Consider the following 19,788-nt stretch of genomic DNA (forward strand, 5'->3'; position numbering starts at 1 on the left):
ATTTTCCTTAGGTGTGATCATGGTGTTGTGATGCTATGGAAGAAAGAATCTCCTTGTTCTTAGGAAATACATGCCCAAGTTTTTAAAGATGCAATCTCATGATGCCTGAAATTTACTTTAAAATAATGCAGTAGTAAAATAATTATTTTACTTTAAAATAATGTGGTGGGGAGAGGGAGGATTGCCAAAATCTGTCCTTGACCTACAAAACCAGCAATTGTTTAATATATAAATGAAGAGAGTTAAAGCAAGCATGGCAAAACATCAACAATTGTTGAACCTAGGTGGTCTGTAGCTATGTAGGAGTTTATTGTACTATCCTTTCAACTTTTCCATGTTGAAAATTTTTTATACTTAGAAGCTGGGGGAGGTGGGGGGAAGTCTTCTCAGAAATAATTTCCTAAGAAGATATCAATCAAATTTACCTTAAATTGTAAAGAAGCACCTTAACTATTCTAACTGGCTTGCTTTTCCTCATTTGCTTACTCACCATCCATTCAAACACTCCTAAAATCTGCCTAAATTATTGCAAATGATATTCTAATGCTAGAATAGGCCTAATATAAATCCCACAATAATCAGTGCAAGATTTATAGGTGTAAACATCTGGTTTTATACCCAAATAACAAACTTAACAGCAGTAAAACAAATCGTTTATTACAGCATATAATGTGTTATATTAAATTTACACAAAGATATATAAAAACACATACTGTTTATATCATACAGTCATTTAACATCAATAGGAATATCAAAACAAATACTACTCATGCACAAAACATGCAGATATTGGTATAAAAAAAGCAATTTTACACAATACTGTTTACCAAAAACAATTATTTTAAAAAAGGACCACCAGACAGGGTCAGTGGTCCAAGCTGGACTGGATTGCACTATTGTGTTTGGGCTAATGCTTAGGTGGTACGGTGCTCAGTGAGCAATTCTGAGTTTGGAGTCACACCTAAGGGTCATTTCATTAGGAGTGAATTTCTCTATACGCAATGACCAAAATGTTATCTCAAAGGCAAGTCTCCAAGGGAAGAATGGTTGGATCTGCTGCAAATTAGGGAGGAGGAGAAAGGCATCAATGTTGGGTAAACGGCCCTAGAAGGGGTTACTGTAACCAGGGCCTAGGCACCAAGTGTGGCAAAGGTTTTAGTGAATCCTTTTAAGGTTTATTACTAGCCTACCCATCCAGGTCACCTCTCTGGATTTAGGGTCTGGTCTTCAAGTTCTGAGTCCAGTAAACCAAACAATTCTGAGAAGAAAATTGAATGTACTGTATGTAAAAAAATACAGAAAACTACGACTGCCCCTTGTACCTACTTCACACAATTGTATGCGATACCCCCAACAGGAAAAAACCTCCTGGAGACACTGCCCTAAAGAACCAAAGAAGCAAATGTATGTCCTAAAATTCCATCCACCTGACCTTCAGAGCAAAAGGTCTCAACCCATTAACACTTGAACATCAAAACCTGTGCCTTCACAAATGCTCAGAAAATTTCAAATAAAAATCATCTGATACCACAAAATTCACTCACTATTCACCACCATTAGAAACTCAATATTCACTTCTAACCAGCAAAACATTCTTTACCTTCCATTAAAGGCACTAGTGTCCATACACGACGATGAGACATAATTTACCTCGGTTTTATCTTAACAAAGGAAAGCATTCCATGAAATTATTACACGAAAAAACTAAGACGTCACCTTTTCTTCGGGAACTAGGAGGGCTGGGACCCCACTTTCCACAACCAAGAATGCTCTTCAAACGGTTGTCATCAGTTTCAAAGAGCCAGACCGAAAGCGGAGGATTTTTTTCTTGAGGTTATGTGAAGCCTTGATTTTGACGAAGGTTTTTGTGGGGTTGTTGCGCAGGTCCGGGGCTGGCACGGGCTGCAGGGGGAGAGTCTGGACAAACTGGGACCAAATCAAGCCGCCGCTCTCCTCGGAGTCGCTGGTGCTGGTGCTGTCGCCCACAAAGTCGCCCTCGCTCACGCTGGACTCGCTGTCGCCGAAGCAGTTGGTGGTGTAGTTGCTGCGCTCGTCCTCGCTGGTGTCCAGCACGGTGGAGTGGAACAGGGACTCGCACTCGGCCGAGTACTCCGAGTCGCTGGCCACGTAGGCGTAGGGGCTGGCGTAGGGCAGCGGCCCCGCGGCGAACAACCCCGCGGGCCCCCGGCGGCCCCGCCGCGCCCGCCGCAGCGCCTCCTCGTACGACACCTCGGCGGCCGACCGCCACCGCCGCGAGTCGGTTCGCTTGTGCCTGGGCTTGGCCACCACCGCCTCCCGGCCGTGGCCGTGGCCATGGCCCCGGCGGCCCGCGCCCAGCGGCCGGCCGTGGAGCCCCGCGTCGGGCTGGCCGCCCCCGCCCCGCCGCCCCTTGGCCGGGGCTCTCCTGAGTTTCTTATTTGTATCCGTGTCGTCGGGGAACCGACACTTCTTGCCAGCCGCCCGGGCTTTCTCTCTCACGGCGGGCAGCGCGCCCTCCGGCCCATGGACGGCCGCGGCCCGGTGCTTCAGGGCGGAGCCCCTGGGGGCGGCCGCGGGCCTGGCCCCCCGGGCCAGCCTGACGCCAGGCGGCTGCCCCGGGGCCGGCGGGGCCTTCCCCACGGGCCCTTCCTCCAGGCTCTGAGAAGACGAGCCCTCGCTTCTGAAATCCAGGGCAGGCCGCTCATCCACCGGGAAAGCGGGAGACAGCAGGGCCTGAGCGGCGGGAGGGGGCGCCCCCGGAGCGGCAGCCTGCGGGCTGTTTTTCTGGGACGCCTTTTTCAGTGGCTGGACCACTTTGTTCTCCTGCAGCGGCGCGGGGCCTCTCCCAGGGCTCTCTTTCGGAGAGGCAGCTGGGATGTGACCGCTTTCCTTAGAGGGCTCCCCTGTCCCAGCGGGGGGACACCTCGCATGGTCCTGGGCGGCTGGCTTGGCATTTTTGAGCAGATGCTTTCCTTGAAGTTCAGTGGCAGTGCCCGGGGAGCAGCCCTCGGGCGGGGTCAACCTCTTGCTTTCCAGTGGTTCTGGCTTTGATTCTTTTGACCACTGTTTCAGCGGGGAGAATGTCCCACTGTCAAAAGGGGGGATCCCGCCGGAGGGCAAAGACACCTGTTTAGAATTCTTAAGGTTCCCACTGTTGCCCTGTGAGACACCCCCAGTCACTCTGATGCAAATGCTCCCATTCCTCAGAAGGCCCTTTGTCGGGTCAGCGTTCACACTGGTTCTTGGTTTGTTGGTCCTTACGGGGTGTGTTTTTTTCTGGACCAGGCTCAGAATGTAACCATCCATTTTCTTACTGGATGAAGGAGGAGGAGCAGCCCACATACTGCTTGGAGATGGTAAGGAAGTGTCTGTCTTGACGGCATCCAGCTCGGATCCGACGCCAATGTCATTGGCATGGTTATCCAGCCTCTCCTCTTCCCTCAGGGGGTTGCCAGTCAAGCAAAGGAGAAACATTGGGCTCTGTACGGCCACAGCATGAAGTGGACTGGGGTAGCGATACACATCATTCCCGTTTTTAGACACCAGATCACACTGGTACTTGGGATTCACATCTGCAATGACACCAAGGGAATTAGATTGTGATGTGGATGGGGGAAGGCAAACTGCCCCTGAGGCCAGGTCTTCACAGTGGCCTTCTTTATATTCCAACCATCCTATGAGATCTGAAGAAATGAACTGGCCAACACCAGCCTGACTCTGGCCAATTTCTATGAAGACAAATTCATGGGTAGAGAGAGAATGCTAAAGAATCAACAAATACTCCACAAGTTACTCTGCTATTTCACATACACTTCTTACTACTGGATGAGGGGAAAAAATAATTAGCAAAGAATTTTTAACAAGATATGACAATGCTAAAGGAACAATATTCAGCCATTAAAAACACTTTCAAACTATTGGATAATATGGGGAAAACACTTTAAGTTGAGTGAAAAACCATAATGCCGTACCAGACTACTGATTATCATTTTATTAAGACTGGGTATATTCAAAGAAAAAAGTCTAAAATTAAGCATATCAAGATGCTAATAGTAGCTTCTCTGTGTGGTTGGAAAGCAAATGATGTTTATTTTCTATTTTCTAAATTTTTAATAAATATGTACTGCATTTATAACTAGAAAAATAAATGATTTTTGAGTCATTCTTTCTCTAGGCCACTCTCTCTTCTGTGTTCTATTCCTGGTTTCTCTTTAAAATACTTCAGATGAACTATCTATGGCCTTTCTCCTGATTTATATCTTTTCCAGACCTAATTCTTAATGACATGTGTTTGACCTGTCAATTGAAAGGTCAGGGAAACTCATCAAATTTCAATACAGACTAATCAAATTGAAATAATAAGCACCTTATACTTTCAAGGGTGGTGCTACAAAATAAAGCACAGTATTTTAGGAAGGAATTCTTGATGAGGTTTTTAAAAGATTGAGCAGTAGGATTAATGAATAAATTTCCCACATCTCAAAAATGTACATGCCAAAATACAATGAATCAACCTTTCTTGCTTAATTAAATGATTTTGATCTCTTCTCTTGGTGATTATTATAAATATCAAGTCCTGGTAATGACTTTTAATTAGAGAAAAATCAAAGTTTTTAATTGCTAATTTGTTTTCCATTATAATTATATTTATTCACTCAAATATCGAAAACCCACTATGTGCTAGATTCTATGTTAATTGTTCAAGGGAAAGCTCCATGAATTTCAATGATAATTAGCTGCTGGGGGGGAAGGAGGGGGCAGGGAATAGTCTAGACTCAGAAATGATATGATTCATTTATAAACAAAAGACTACTATAAAATAAAAGTGCCATGTCCCCAAATCCACCTCCACTCCCAATAAATGGTTTGTTTTAAGAAGGGAAAACCTCTCTAATATCTTTGCCCATCCCTACTTTATTATCCCAAGGCCTATCCTTGCCTTACTTAAAGCCACATTTGCCTATCCATCACCTTTCATCCCTTTTTTCCCTCCTAAGAATTAAGGAACAAGACAGACATCCCAGACCCCGAGGGCCAGCACAACTGTCTCATTTATGTGAAGATGTGGCCTTTGGGATAGCAGGGGTCTGCCTTTAAGGAAAACCTATACCTTAAGTATTAAGTATTAAAGTACCTTTAATGGGTTTATAAAATTTCCCTCTGAAACCAGATCTGCAGACTGAAAGGGAGCAATTACCAATGAACTTGAAGCCCATACACTCTAGATAACACAAATTTGAGCTTCCCCGAATGATCGCTGCTAACAACACACACTGTACAAATACAAAGACACCAGCCAATTAGCAACCTCAGTGGTTTGGTGTTACGTTTGCACTTCCCGGACCTCAGAAATTCAGCCTGATACCCAAGAGGAAAACACACACAGACCAAGGTGCAGTGACTGGCACCAGAGCCTACAGTTCCTCTCATCCCTGAATTTTCTCTGCTCTTCTAAGGAATCACTCTAAAGCAGGACTCAGGAAGGTGTCCCAAATTTTGGCAACAACTCTGCCATTCAGCAAATGAGGAGCCTCTGACAGAGGGCGTATAAAACCAAATTCCTTCTCTGTTCGACGAGAAGGTTGGACACAGCAATTTCTGAGTTCCCTTGGTGTGGTGGAAAAAAACACAGACCTGACAGTCTGGAGCTTGAATTGTGCCTCTGCCACTCATTCGCTATATAGCTTTAAACAACTTGCCTAACCTAACCTTACTAGGCCTAATTCTTCTGGTACATGAAATGGAGATACCAACACTTACACCCTGCAGAACTGTTCGGAAAATTCACAGCACGTAAATGTACGCAGAAACTCTTTCAGGACCAAAAACATGATTCTCTCTAGAGGTCACTGCACAAGTAGCCTCAAATGGGGAACACGGCCTAGGGGATCTCACCCCATCCACTTGCTAAAAGAAGAGAGAGGAAGGCACTCTGGAGAACACCAAGGGACCACTGCTCCTAGAAGTGCCAAGCAGCTCTTGGCCAGGCTGACAGATATACTGAACTTAATGTAAACTTTGGCTTTAAACGATTAAAGAAAGGAGAAAGAGATCCAAACTGATTTTCAAAAGAAAATGCAAACAAGTTAACAGCAAAGGCTCAGAAACAGAGCTCAAGACCCATAATATTGAGACAGAATTTCTAAAGATAAGCTGTTTCTACCATCAGAATATAAAGCTAGGTGACACCCAAAGAGGACAGAAATTGTGGTGATATTGATTCTAAATGGAACTATGGCACTAAATGCAAGAAGCTCATGAAATTCTCTGAGCCTTTGTTTTTCATCAGTAGAAGGGGTTGAAGCTAGATAGCCTTTAAGGATCTTTGACCCTTTCCAATTAAAAATGTCTATCAATTCTAGAAAAGTCTTACCTGCAGATTTGGGGCAACCATCTGAGATAGTCAAGGTTGCCTCCAAGGGGCTGCAAAAGCAGGTGCTGGAATGACAACTGGATAAACACTCACTGAAGACCGAATTAGAGGAATTGGAAAGGGATCCCGAAGCCCCATCACTCAGTTCATAAAACCCTGCAAATAAAAACACCGTTTGGGATTAAAATCATGTCAAGCAGCAATACGCATTCATGCTTAAAAGGAAAAGGCGTAATCATGTAGGGAAGGCAGGAAAGGGAGAGGGGCCAATGTTGGTTCACCAGATTTCGTGTCCTGATTTTATGATTTTTGTTTCCAGCAATCCTTAGAAAAAGGCAAAAGCCCATAACTAGGGGTACATTTCAAAATTATTCTCATTGTCAAATTGACTTTCCTCCTTGACCCCACCTTAAAAGATGTACAAGGAAAGAGACTTGGATCTGTCAAAGCTTCCACTTTTTAATGAATGTTTCAGAAAGAATAATTTGAAGAGAAAAACAAATCTTTGTAAGGAGCCAAATGGTTTAAAAGAAAAAAAAAACTTTTGAAGTGGCCTCAGGAAGTTGAAGTGTGACTAATTTTCTAGCCCAGTTCTGACTTTCTCAAGTTTCAAAGGAGGACCACTCACTCTTCCAGAAATCTGAATAGAAGCTTTTATTTGTAAACTCGGGGGACTCCAGTCAGATCAATCTCATTATTAAAAATGCTGCTATCTGGTTTTGTTTGCCTCTCTTGCACAGAATGGCAGACTGTTTTCTAAATCCTCTCTGCACTGGAAACAAACTCGCTTGCCATTTGCAGGTCTCATAAGGTTTAGCCCGGGGGGCGGGGGTTGGGGGGGCCAAGGTAGAACTCATGAATGCAGGACGCTTCCCTGTGCTCTGACGCACCTGAGCTAGGTCGGCTGTCTGTCTCCAGGTGCTCCTCAGATGTCTTCTCTACATCCAGTCTCAGGTCACTGATCTGCTTGTCGAGTTCTTGCAACTGGTTCAATAAACCAGCATCTCTTCTCCTCAAACAATTCTGATTAGGAAGAAAAGGAGAAAGGAAAAACAAACACATTTTGGTGACAAAGAATCAGAAAGTCCACTCTAAGTTTTCAAACTACCACCTGAAGAGTTCACTAAATCTTCCAAAACCAAGATTTTACCAGATGACCTGAAATAAAGAAAAACGTCAAGACTATGTCCTCTATTGAATTCCACTTTCTCACATTTTGTGGTGATCAAAGTCCCTTCATAAAAAACAAGACTTGCTTTTAGGTTCAACTAATATACATACAAACTTATTTTTTACAGGTAGGGATAAGAAAAAGCCACTGAGATTTTTTAAATCCTCTGTATACAGCCAATTTTTTGTTTTTTACAAAACAGTACTTCACAGTAGACTCTTTAATTTGAAGTCAGACTGTAACTGATTTCCTACAATACACTATAATCTTACTTAGGTGAGATTTTCTGGCCAAATGTCCTGTGGAGTTTTGTTTTCTATTAGTTGCTTTGTGGGGCTTAATCAGTCGTAGGGCCTTTGAAAGTGAGAAACTAATACTAATAGCCAGTGCCAAGTATAATGTGAGCTGGCAGAATCTAAAACTCTCCAGGGAAGGTCCATCAAGATTTGAACTCAACTCGGGTTTCCAAAGGTGACAGACCGCAGTGCTAACTCACACCGCCACCTAGTGCTTTCTATTGCTGGAAAAGCAAAAGAACTCAAGAGGCATCTGGTTCAAATCACAAATGCCAAGTCGACAAATGAAAATAGTACCACAAACACGGACTGGACGGGAATTCTCCTGACATGCTGCCTTGCACCCCTCCAGGGGACAAGAAGAATGTGCCACTCACAATCATGAGATTCACGAAGACAAGAAGGTGCCATTGTACAAGACAATGCACACAATGTCAATGATGGGACATAGCCAGCAAGAATTGGCTCAAATCTGTGTTATATACAACTCTGGTCTGCTACCAAAAAACATAGCAAAATGCCAAGACAGAGGTATTACACAAACCACCACATACATACACCCTTACAAAATAGATGCATATGAATATCTACTCCTCCTGTCGGTCCTTTGACTTAAAAAGCTTGGAGACATAACATGCTTGTTTGCTACAATGAGTTCCTTCAGGAAAAATAGACCAAAAAGTAAAATCAAATTGATGCTCAAAAAAAGAGACAACTTATCTGAAAAGAGATAATATAAGAAAACACTTGACAAATAACCACATAGCATCACTTTGTTAGTAACTGTAGGAGGGACATTATCTGGCATGTGTCTAGTTTCAGATAGTATCACATGGTCAGATAAGGTGTTTTTTTTTTTCTGTTTCCAAAACTACATTTTTGAGGTCACCGAAACAAAGCTGCCGCCATTACTCTGAGGCGGGGTCAAAAGCTGTTCAATACATTAAACGCCAAAGTTCTTTTTCCTCCCTATTAATGAAGACGGCAGAGAATGTCTAAGACACTGACACCAATCCAGTAAGATAAATGTTCTCTGAGAGCAGGTTTTCTCGTCTCTCACCTCCACCTCAAGTCACAGCAAGCAGAACATATAAAATACGAGGGGAACGGGCACTTTCTCCAGCCAAATTTCCATGTTTTAGCCGCCTTATACAAAGGGCTTCTATCTGAAATTAAGCAGCAGCCCAGGCAAAAGCTGGCAGGCTGGGGAGAGCCCTGGGAGGGGCAGGGCGCCCTGCGGGCGCGTCCGTGTAACCGTAAAATTCGGCACTGGACAGTTAACCACGCCACAAAGCCCCCTCCTCGGCTTTTGTCCCCTCTCGGCGGGAGGACATGAAGCCAAGAAGCCCTCCAAATAAGTGCTGTTTGAAATGAGGATTTGCAAACCCGCGGGGAGAGGGCATGCATTCGTCTAACTAGAGAGACTGAAGGTTATAACCTGGCGACTCCAGGAATCCCGAAGGCAGAGCGGGAGGTGAGAGCGGCCACCCCCGCCCCGCCGTCCGCGCGGGGTCGCCAGCCCCTCACCTGACACAAAGCGGGCACACGCCGGGAACGCGTGGGCGTCAGCAGTCCACGCGCCGCGGGCACCCGCAGGAACCCGGGTCAGAGAGGCACCGGGCGGGGGTCCCGGGAAGCCAGGGTAATTCCCTAGCCGGAGGCACCCCGGCGCCCACCTCAGGCCACCTGCCCGACCCCTGGCTCCTCTGCAGGGACAGCCGTGCCCCACCTCTGGGCACGACCTACCAATTGCTTCCGTAGCAGCAAGATGTTCTCCTCCAAGAACTTCTCCTCCAGGCGGCTGCGCTGCGCCGCCTCCCCCGGCAGCTCCCCGGCGCGGGCTGCAACGGCCCCCGCGCCCCCTGCGCCGCGCAGGGCGCCCCGGACCAGCAGCTCCTGGCGCTGGCGCAGGTACTCCAGCTCCGCCAGCCCGGCCAGCGTGGCCTCCTGCCGCTCCCGAGTGCGCTGCCGCTCCGTGTCCGCCTCGCCCTTCTCCCGCCAGCGCCCCTCGGGTTCCGCCGTGCGCTGCTCGCCCCGGCTCAGCGCCGGCGGCTCCAGCTCCCTGGCCGTCCCGGCCGGACTCGGCTTCATGGCCCCCAACCCTCCAGCGCGCACCCGTCCCCGCTGCCGGGCCGCCCGGGCAGAGGAGCGGGCGCTACGGCTGTGGCGGCTGGCTCATGCCTCCCGGCGGCGTGGCGCGACGGCGGGGGCGGGGACCGAGAGCGCTCGGGACCCGCGCGCGGCCACGGGCTACAGCCGTCCGGGCCCGGGCGGCGCCGTCCGCTGTCGCCGCGCGTCCCCCGTCGCGGCCCCGCAGCTGATAACGCCCTGCCCGGCGCTACGTCACGCGCGGCGGCCCGGCGAACCCCCGCCCGGCGCCCGCCTCCCCGCGCCGGCCCCTCGGCTGCGAGGCCCGCTCCCCCCGGCTTCCCCCTCTTGTGTCAGGGGCGCCGCTCGCGCTCGGCGCCGGCCTCCTCCTCGCCCTGCCCTCCCCGCTCCTCCCTCTCTCCTCCCCCACTCTTCCCGCGGGCCTGCTCGCCCCCTTTTCGGGTTTACGGCACCCAGTTTTTGCCTCGCTCCTTATTGGTTCTTTTCCATCGCACAAAGCAAGGGGCGAGCACCTCGAGCCCCAGCATCTTGTTACAGTCGGTCTCGCAGGCAGGGTCCACGAAGGGATTCTGCAGTTGGGTTCCCCAGAGAACTTTCTGAAACTCGACCGAGTTGCAGCACACAGTGTTAACCCTTTCCCCACACGTCCACTGTTCGTATCCACTCGCACTGATTGAGGTTTCTTTCACCTTACCCAACAAGGTACTGCGAGTGTATTCAAAGACCATTTCTTGGCTTTGGCTTTTTTTTTTTTTTTTTGACTCCACGTTGTAAAGACAATCATTACAAGGCACAATGCAATGTTGTCCTAAAACTGTTCAACTCTTAGTTTTGCTGCTGTTGTTTTAATCTTTTTTACGGAAGGCACTTAAAATTAGGCAGGAGGATGTCGCTGCATAGCAAGCGGTTGCATCAATTCTTTTACAAGCTCGGGGTTTAGTGTGTGTGTGCGCGCGCGCGCGCTATGGTTTTTGTTTGAGTTTTTCATTGTTGTTATTTAGTCTGCAAGCGTTAAGAGCTCAGACTCTGAAACCAGACTGCCTGAATTTGAAGCCTCTTTCCAGCGAAGACTAGCTATGTGGGCAAGTAACATCACCTCTCTGTGCCTGTTTCCCCAACAGTAAAATGGAACTACTAACAGAACGTGACTGTTGTAAGAATTACAGTAATACACAGTATATAATACATATGGGAGGGTGCGTTTGCAATGTGGCAGGTAAACAGATAGTAAGGGTTATGTAAGTTGCAACTTTTTTTTTTTTTTTTTTTTTGGCCTCCAGAGGGATTCACAAACTTTTCCTCTGCAGTAATGTTTGTGGTATGGTCATCTCTGCTTGGGACGCTGTGAATCTTAGTGGGGTAGGGGTCCGGAAATGCCACTAGCTGGCTTGTCTATGCAAAAGTACCATATCTATTTTAAAAAGCAGTCCATCGAGGAGCCTCAGAAATTGAATCCAGCAAGTCAAAATTTGCTGAAGTTCAGGCAAAGTGTTGTGTGAAGGAGTGCATCCTATATCATTACTTAAGACTCTTACACATTTGCCCAGCTGTTTCCCCCTGCTAAGAATGCTCCATTTCTCACCTCTGTGTAGTACACTCTTCTTTCCTCCAAGATCAGTTCACTTCTTTTCTCTGAACTTCAATTAACTGCATGAATATTTGATTCTTACCAAATGCTATTTGGATGGTTATTTATTTGGGTATGTACACATACATCTATGTAGGTGGGTGTTTATGTGTCTCTCTTCTCTCCAGTTACATTATAAAAGTTCCCTGAAGGCAGGGATTGTTTTCATATCGTCTTAGGATTACTGTACTCAGGACAATGCCTTTGCAAGCATTCAAGAAACTGTAGGTTGGTGTAAATTGTTTTTTCATTAACTAATTTCTAACTAACTTAATAGTACCCATTTTAATCTTGGCCACAAAGAGAGTCAAGTTGACATTTACCAAAAAAAAAAAAAAAAAAAACCGCACAAAACAATAACAAGTGTTCTCTTGCCACCCTCCACCGACCTCCGGCTTGCTGGCCCTCACAGACGTAAATGGAACTATACGGACAACCATGATTCATAGTTAACCAGATTGTGTAGTAGATCTAAAAATGGAATTATGTTTTGGTGCTCATTGGCATACAAAATTAATGCTATTCAGCTGACCTATGCCTTATGCCTACTGTGTGCCAAGCACTGTACTTGGTAATACAGGAACTAAAATTTCCTCCCTAATTTTAGTAAGGCACTAAAGTATAGGGACTGATCCTGTCTGCCAAGAGCCACTCACCCACGTCCTCTGGCATTGTCTCATGCTATTCATTTCTAGACAAGAGTCTTGCTTTCTAGTTCTGAATTAGATTCCTTCTGGCTGGGTGGAGTCTATTATTGTGGCCTGTGTTATGTCACACATCGACAACTATATATAGTTGAGGGGGAAAAAAGCTGAAGCATGTTTTTACACACTACTAATAAATCTTGTTTAAGCAGACAGACAAGTCGCTGTGTCTCCAAACCTCCCCACCTCCTCCCCACCCCTACCCCGCCACCAAATGCCACTTTGAGCTGGCTCATTAGTCCAAAGCAAACCATTTGCCATAACAGCTTGTACATCTCTATGAAAAAGTGTTCCCAGCAAGTTTAAATATTAAAACTAATATATTCAAATGGTTCCACCAATAAAATGGTCAGAAATAGGAAAAAAAGGTTATGGCTTCCAAAGTATCCATTACACATTAATAAATAATGCTGTTCATTCACACGCCAATTAAAACAAACTGAGGCTGTCAAGTGGAGTTAGAAGCGTAGGGGCTCAATGCTGTAATTGTTTTTCCAGGAAAACTCCCAATGTTGTCAGATTAAGTGTGCCTGTTTGGGTTGCTCCTATTCTCTTTACCCAACAGCCAAATTTTCTCCTCTCTAGTCCTCTGGCTTTCTTTTTGATTCTTTGTTTTGGTCACAGGTATTTGGGAGGCAGTGGAGGGTAATCACCCACTGTTCACTGCTCCCTCCTGTCAGGGACAGGATCTCATTTCCCCCTACTGTTTTGATTTTTCTTTCCCTTTCTTTTTAAAGCAAGTGCTGGTGCTTCTTCCTCCACTGATGCTACTTCATTATCTCCTTTCTAGTATTGTTCAGCCCTCGTTAGTTCTTTTGCTTTCCCCGGAGGCCTCTGTCTTCTCAGAAAAGCTGCTAATCGACACTCAGAAAGTGTGACATTAAAGACAGGGTGGATTTGCTGCCCAAGGATCTGGGGAGTAAGATAAACTTGCCAGCATGGAAAAAGAGACTTGACTGAATGTATCACAGTTGTGTAGCTTACACTTAAAGATATTTCCTGGGCAGAGCCAGGAAGGATCCCTCAGATCACACAGTCTGATGCTTTGCCCTTGGGCAGAACAACTCCCAGCAACACCCCCACAAAGTCAGAGCATCATTGTACAAATGCCTTATCCAGCAGTGAACATTCTATTGCAGCCAAGCAAAGTAAGGAGCATCAATTGCACGTTTTGCTATAGAGCAAAGCAACAAAATGATGCCTTGCAGCTTTTATGGCCAAACAAACACAAATGATGTAATTGGGAAAAGCTGTCTCCAAATAGGAGGGAAAAAAATAAAGGGCAATCCTTTGAGTTGGGGTGATGACCACCATTCGAGGGTCTGGGATCAAAGCTCCAGCCAGACATCAAAGCCCATTTGAGTCTAATGCCAGAAGAGCCACAGTGAATTAAACTTCATATATAAACTAATTATAGCTTGACCCCACAATCAGGCTTCAGTGAGCACATAGGGGAAAGAAAGCAGACATTGAAACAAAAGATCAAGAGAAAAGAAAGCTGGTAGCAAAACTGGGCAACATCATGGCCCTGATCACTTTAAAAATCTTTTGAGGGCAGAGGGGAATCGGGGAATGGCAGCGGAAACAGCAAACTTTTGACAATGCTGGTCTTGTCTGCAAGGCTGTGAAACAGCTTCTTTGCCCTTACTGACTCGTGCACAACCAGAGGCATCCTTATACCCGGAAGAAAAGGTTATCTTTTAGGTCTTTTTCAGCATTGTTAAAGAAGTTCCCTGTCAGCAGCTTTCTGCTGAAGGAGCACAAGGTGATTCCATGTAATTTGGGGTGAGCTCTTCAGGAAGGGCAGGCTTGTCGGACAGAGCACTGTGAGTTCCTAGCACGCATCTGTCTAGCAGTGACTGGCATTCCCCTCGGATGGAATCCCTGATGCCTCCACAGACCTCAGACTTCAGTCCCTTAGCCCTGCCCTTTCAGCTGGTTATCTTTACAGATGGAAGATACAGCATGGCAGTTGTACAAATACCCTAGAATTACTTGCTCTGGTACTAACACCATGAAATAAGACTACTTCATCCCCAGGCAAAATTTAAGAGTGTTTCAATGACAAGGGACCTCTTTAAACACTCATATTCAGTGGATTTTGCCCTTCCTCTGACTTTTCAGGACTAGTCACCAATTATTTGAAATTCTCAACCTCATGAACTGGCAAAGCATTGCACACCTGAGTTGAAAATCCATTGAACATGTTCAGTTATATTTCCTTGTAGATAAGTGTTATAGTAATCTCTTAAATTAACAAAATCCAGCTTTATAACCTGAGTCTCGTTATTAAGAGAAAAAAAATTAAAGCAGGCATTTTTATAGGATCAAAACAAATATATATCATCACCATTACACTGCATGTCTTTGATTATTCATGAATTCAACAGATATTTGAGTACCTAATCCATGCCTGGCACTAGGGATACAGTGGTGAGCAAATCAGTCATGGTCCCTTCCTTCATGGAGCTCAGGGTCTAGGAGGTAAACTGGCATTAATTGAACAACCACACACACACATCTATGTGATATACATACATATATATACACACACACATATATACATATATATATATTCCGAATTGTAAAACAACTACCACAATTTGTAAAATAATATAGGGGGATATGTAAATATTTTCCTATTTTAAAAACAGAGGGAAAGGCATAGATATAAATTATCCTTGGAAGCTAAGACTTCTTTTAATCATACCTAAGTGTGTCATCTTAACAAATATAACTGATATTGGATTATAAATGGCAGCACCACTTTATTTTTTTTCCAAAATAATATTCTCAAAGCAGATATATTCTACGATTCTATCCAAAAAAGTAATACTCATATGAAATTACACACATACACATATTACTGACCTTTATAAAATGGAAGTATTTTACAGGGAAGGGGATCTTATATTTAACTTTTTATTGTCTCTTTAAAAAGTTTACTCTCCTTGGAGCTACATTTGAAATGTCTATAGAGAGATATTTGCTCTATCACAGAGTAATTCAGAATTTTCATCTAAATATTATTCATGGAAAGGTGGTAACTAGTATATGTAATTAAACTTTAAGATAATGAATTTCCTTACAGATCTATTTATTACCTTTTCATCAGAATAATTTCAGAAAGGACAAAGAGAAAGCATCACTCCAATCCATGGTACTTTGAGGAATTACCAGTGTGGTTTCCTGCTCATTTCTACACCAGCAAAGGGGAATGACCGAGTGATGTTTTGCAGGAGAGCTCCAGGTTATTAAGATGAAAACAGACACTTCTGCTTTAGGATTTTCTTTTTTTAATTTCTAATGAGGGTAGGTAATTCAGTTTATTTATTTATATATTTGTTTATTTATTTTAATGGAGGTACTGAGGATTGAACTCAGGACTTGTGCATGCTAAGCAGGTGCTTTATCACTGAGCTATACCCTCCCCCTGGTTTAAGATTTAGACAGTTGGTTCAGCTCTTCCTTTCCCTTCGCTCCTCTGAACTTAAGCTTCTCTTAGGCCAGGGAGAGATGGAACCAGAACTCAAAACAAGCTCCCACCCTGAATTCTGGGCTGGTATTTGCCTCCAAGACCCACAAAGCCACTTTAATTAAGATCGCTTGGGGGCCTAGGGACCCCTGTGGAAAAGCCCAGAATGCCATTATCACTCTGCGAGCGGCAGAAAGCGCTGGCTGCTGGCTGAGGCTTAGGTGGCCCGGCCCCGCAGGGAGCCGCTGCCTCTAATCCCCTGGCACCTCCAACGCCAGCGCGCCCGCCCTGTGAACAGTAGCACATCCACTTCAAACAGAATCTGGGCCTTGGGTATGTTTGGGCTGAGGGGAAGGCTGGGGGTTGTGAAGAGCCTCAGATTCAAAGAGAAAGTCAGCTGGGATGACAGGCTGTGGCTCCGGCCCCCAGAGGCTGAAGGGCTGACAGGAGGCCTAGGGGCTCCTCTTCCATCTCCCTCTGCACCCTGGGAGTCCCTCCTCCGGGGCCAGGCTTCTTTGAAGTCAGGGAGGATGGTTTTGACAACAGATGGGACAATTCACTTCTGTTCGGTTTGGTCCGCGCAGGCGGAATTCAGAGTAGAGGGAGTTTTGGCTAATGATAACGAAACGCTGCCATGTTGTCATGTCCAGCCCCCACCCCCAACCCCGCAGGCCCCACGGAGGAACTAGTTGACTCTCTCTAGTCTTTATTGGATGCTTTTTCCACAGAAGAAAGAATCTGATTCGAACAGGGCACTGCTATTGTGGTGAGAGAATATACACTGAGGTCAAGCCATCCTGGATTTGAACTCCAGCTGCACCACACCCCATGGCTTGCCAACGCCCACCATAGACGGGTGTTGCCAACTTTGACTTCTCTTGGCCTCTTTTTTTCTCATCTGTATAGTGGGCCTTATACCTAACTTTATAGGGAGGTTGTGAAATGTCTGGAAATGAATGTTGGTTACCCCAAAGTCCCAACACCCACACACCCACATAGAGAATGGACATTTAAAGATATTCCTATCAGATAAAAATGATCATTAACCATTGCTTGGCCAATTTTCATATATTGCTTTGAAATTTTTCCACAAGTATACATGTCATATTTTTTTCTCAACAGTTTATCTGATTTTAAACTATAAGAAAGTCTGAGAGTTTCAAAGAGTAGCACTGTGATTTCATCTACTGGCACTCAGGGCTGCTAAGATAAAACACAGGGGTCCTGCCCTTAGAAACCATATGGACCAATAGAGCAATGTGGTATGTCGGAAGGATCATAAGCTGTGGCCAGGGGTTCAGTTCCTTAAAAAAACCCTTTAACTGTCTGAGCCTTAGTTGCCTTATTTGTAAAATGGGATCCCAGTTAATTCACAGATAGTGAATGTGAATGATCGGGCACTGAATAAATACTGGAGAACTGTTGACTTCCTTCTTTCTTCACCTCGCCTTTTATCTGAGGTATTATTTAGGTTAATGGAGTTTATTTAGTCCCTTCCTTTTTTTTTTTGCATGATCTATTATTATGGGAAATTTCAAAACACAAAAATAGAATGGTTATAATGAATTCCCATGAAACCATCACCCAAGTTAAACAATTATAAACAGATTATGAACAGGCCCCATTTAGAAATTAATATTTTGATAATTTAGGGATCAACAGATATAAAAGAATTACAGGTTAGAGATATATCCCCATCATTAGTTTAATGGCAGGCATGTAATAAGCACTCAATAAATGCTAGATAGTATTATCATCGTTATCAATTATTTTTTCCTAAACTTATCCAAAACCTTTTTAAAAAGACCTTATATGATATATCTTTCATCCAAATGGCACAAAGCATTTCCCACAACCCTTACAGTACATCATGATGTGGGGAGATGAAATTAGCCTGCAGGAAAAGCAGTGGTGTGAGTCTCCCAGCCTCTCAGGACAAGACCCCAGTTACTGGTCCCATGGTTCTGATTGTTCTTGTGCACCAGTGACTTTCTCCCTCACGTTCTTTCCCACCTACGGAGCTTGGCGGTGAGCTCCTTGAGAGCTAGATTCGTGCTGATGCAGCTTTACCTCTCCAGGGAAAGTGGCACGACTGGATGAGTGCTTTACGTTCAAAGTCATACAGTTTGGAAATGAGAAAAAGTACTAGGTAAGCCAAATTAGCTTGAAAATTAGTTCAAGCATCTCCAATGTCTAGACTGAGTTCCCTTTATTTGGGTTAGAGAGACTTTTTTCAGGAACAACCAAATCTACTACTAAAGCTAATGGACCCTTTTGGCCATTATACATAGAAACACTGCAGCCAAGAATGTGAATTCAAAAACTCAGAAGTAAATTCTTGGCTTAATTAGTGTTCCCTCTTATTCAATTTGATTTTAAACTCCTCAAGGGCAGGGACAAATCCTACTTCCTCTCTGACTCCCCCAGAACAAAGCCAGAAGCAAAGCAGATACTCACCAAATGCTTGTTTAATTCAATCGCCTTTTTAAGGTAGATTGAGATGAAATCCCCTGTCTGTGATGGACAGACTTTGGAAAATTCTATAAATAGATATTTAGAAACAAAATTGGATACTTTTCCAGTCTGTTGCACTTTCAGAAACATTTTTTGTAAGTCTGTGCCTTTTAGGAAAATATGAGGGACTGGGGAAAAGAGAAACCACTCCATTTGTGAAAAGATAAGAATAAAGTCTGATAAAGACAAAAGGCATTTGGGGGTCAGTAGTTAAAACAAACTCAGACTGCCCAGCCTGTTTGAAGTTGACAAGAAACAGAGAATGACCCATTGGTCCATTACGGAGCACAAAACAGCTTAATCAGCATTTCATCAATGAGAGGACACCATGGGGTAGCCCAGCCAGGCCAACTGGCACTGTGCAAAAAGCCCTGGGTATTTTTTACCTAAAGGGCTTTTCTACCTGTGCACATCTGTGTGTTTGTGTGTGAGAGTTTAAGGATATGGAATGGTAGGGGGTATCACTAATTTGGGGTCCATGCTTTCTCATTGCTTCCAGTAGTGGAATTCCTGTGAAGATTCTTTAAAAATTGTTTCATTCTATTTTGTCATTAATTCAAGTTTTCTCCTTCATGATAGTTTGTAGCACCTTACAGAGCCCTACGCACCTACTGGGAGCTTAATAAAGAAATGTTTGTTGAATTGGGTGGGAGAAAGGGGTAGACACCGCTAACATAATATTAAACAAATGCCATTTCCACTGAAGATGTACCTTGGGAAGGGCTCTTCTAGCTGAAAATGGTTCCTTTCCAGAGATGGATGCCTGTGAACCCACTTCTCTGAGCACAACAAGGGCTACATTAAAAACTGTTCCAACCCCAAGCCCTTCTGTCCTATTGAACCTGTACTAGAAGGGCCAAATAGACTCTGACTGATGCTGGGCTCCTCCCAGGACTTTTCCAAGAAGCCAGGATCTTACTTTGCCAACTGCTGTGGCCTCAGCGGCTTCAGCACTGAACCTGGGTCTGCTGCACCACGGGTGTCTCTTTATGCATCACGCTGCACCCTGCACCTGGGGGATTTCACTGGCTTAGAAGAAACAACATAGGAAAAAAAGCCCAGAGCTTACAAGCACACCTTTCCTTCCCCCTTTTAGCTCATTTCCACATCAAAGAATTGAGTTCCTCTATTTTCAATAGAGCTGAGGCCATTTTAGAATTACAATGCATACCACTCTGTACCAATTGTCTTCTGTCACTGTCCAAACCGTGTCACCCTCTTTTTTCTCCCTCCTTTCTTTTTAAATATGTAGGTTCCACTGAGGACTCTAAATAAACATCTTGGCAATGGAAGGCAGTGGAAATTAAAGTGGATCTTTGGCACGTCATATTCTGTTGAAGAAACACAGTAAACTGGGAGCTGTTTAGCGTGTGACCCAAGTGGGGGCTTTGATCATTAATAATCCCGAAAGGGAAGAATGCAGATACGTACGGTCTGTGTTCCTATGCATCACTAGGTAATTGCTCAAATTCTCGGTCTTAACAAAAAGTTTGTCATCCATCCAATTTGTCTTCCAAGAAGGAACAAAATTAGCTCTTTA

General features: G+C 44.7%; 1 protein-coding gene across 1 annotated transcript; it reads right to left on the reverse strand.

The window, feature by feature from the left end:
* Positions 1-636: 636 nt before the first annotated feature.
* Positions 637-10,263, reverse strand: DACT1 (dishevelled binding antagonist of beta catenin 1). Its single transcript, XM_074365452.1, has 4 exons — positions 9,566-10,263; positions 7,243-7,375; positions 6,353-6,508; positions 637-3,551 (listed from the first exon to the last, which is right to left on the reverse strand). Exons 1-4 carry the CDS (start codon positions 9,908-9,910, stop codon positions 1,774-1,776), a joined length of 2,412 nt encoding a protein of 803 aa, XP_074221553.1. The 5' UTR covers positions 9,911-10,263; the 3' UTR covers positions 637-1,773.
* Between the last annotated feature and the right edge of the window lie 9,525 nt (positions 10,264-19,788).

The sequence above is a fragment of the Camelus bactrianus genome, chromosome 6 (assembly GCF_048773025.1).
Source record: "Camelus bactrianus isolate YW-2024 breed Bactrian camel chromosome 6, ASM4877302v1, whole genome shotgun sequence".
NCBI classification, from domain to species: domain Eukaryota; kingdom Metazoa; phylum Chordata; class Mammalia; order Artiodactyla; family Camelidae; genus Camelus; species Camelus bactrianus.

Bases quoted from the DNA above. Each gene is read 5' to 3' on its own strand.
- DACT1 (XM_074365452.1), bottom strand. From the start codon at position 9,910: ATGAAGCCGAGTCCGGCCGGGACGGCCAGGGAGCTGGAGCCGCCGGCG. The intron at 7,376-9,565 runs GTAGGTCGTGCC...CTTCCTAATCAG, and splicing joins TGCTGCTACGGAAGCAATTG to AATTGTTTGAGGAGAAGAGA. The intron at 6,509-7,242 runs GTGCGTCAGAGC...TTTTATTTGCAG, and splicing joins AGACAGCCGACCTAGCTCAG to GGTTTTATGAACTGAGTGAT.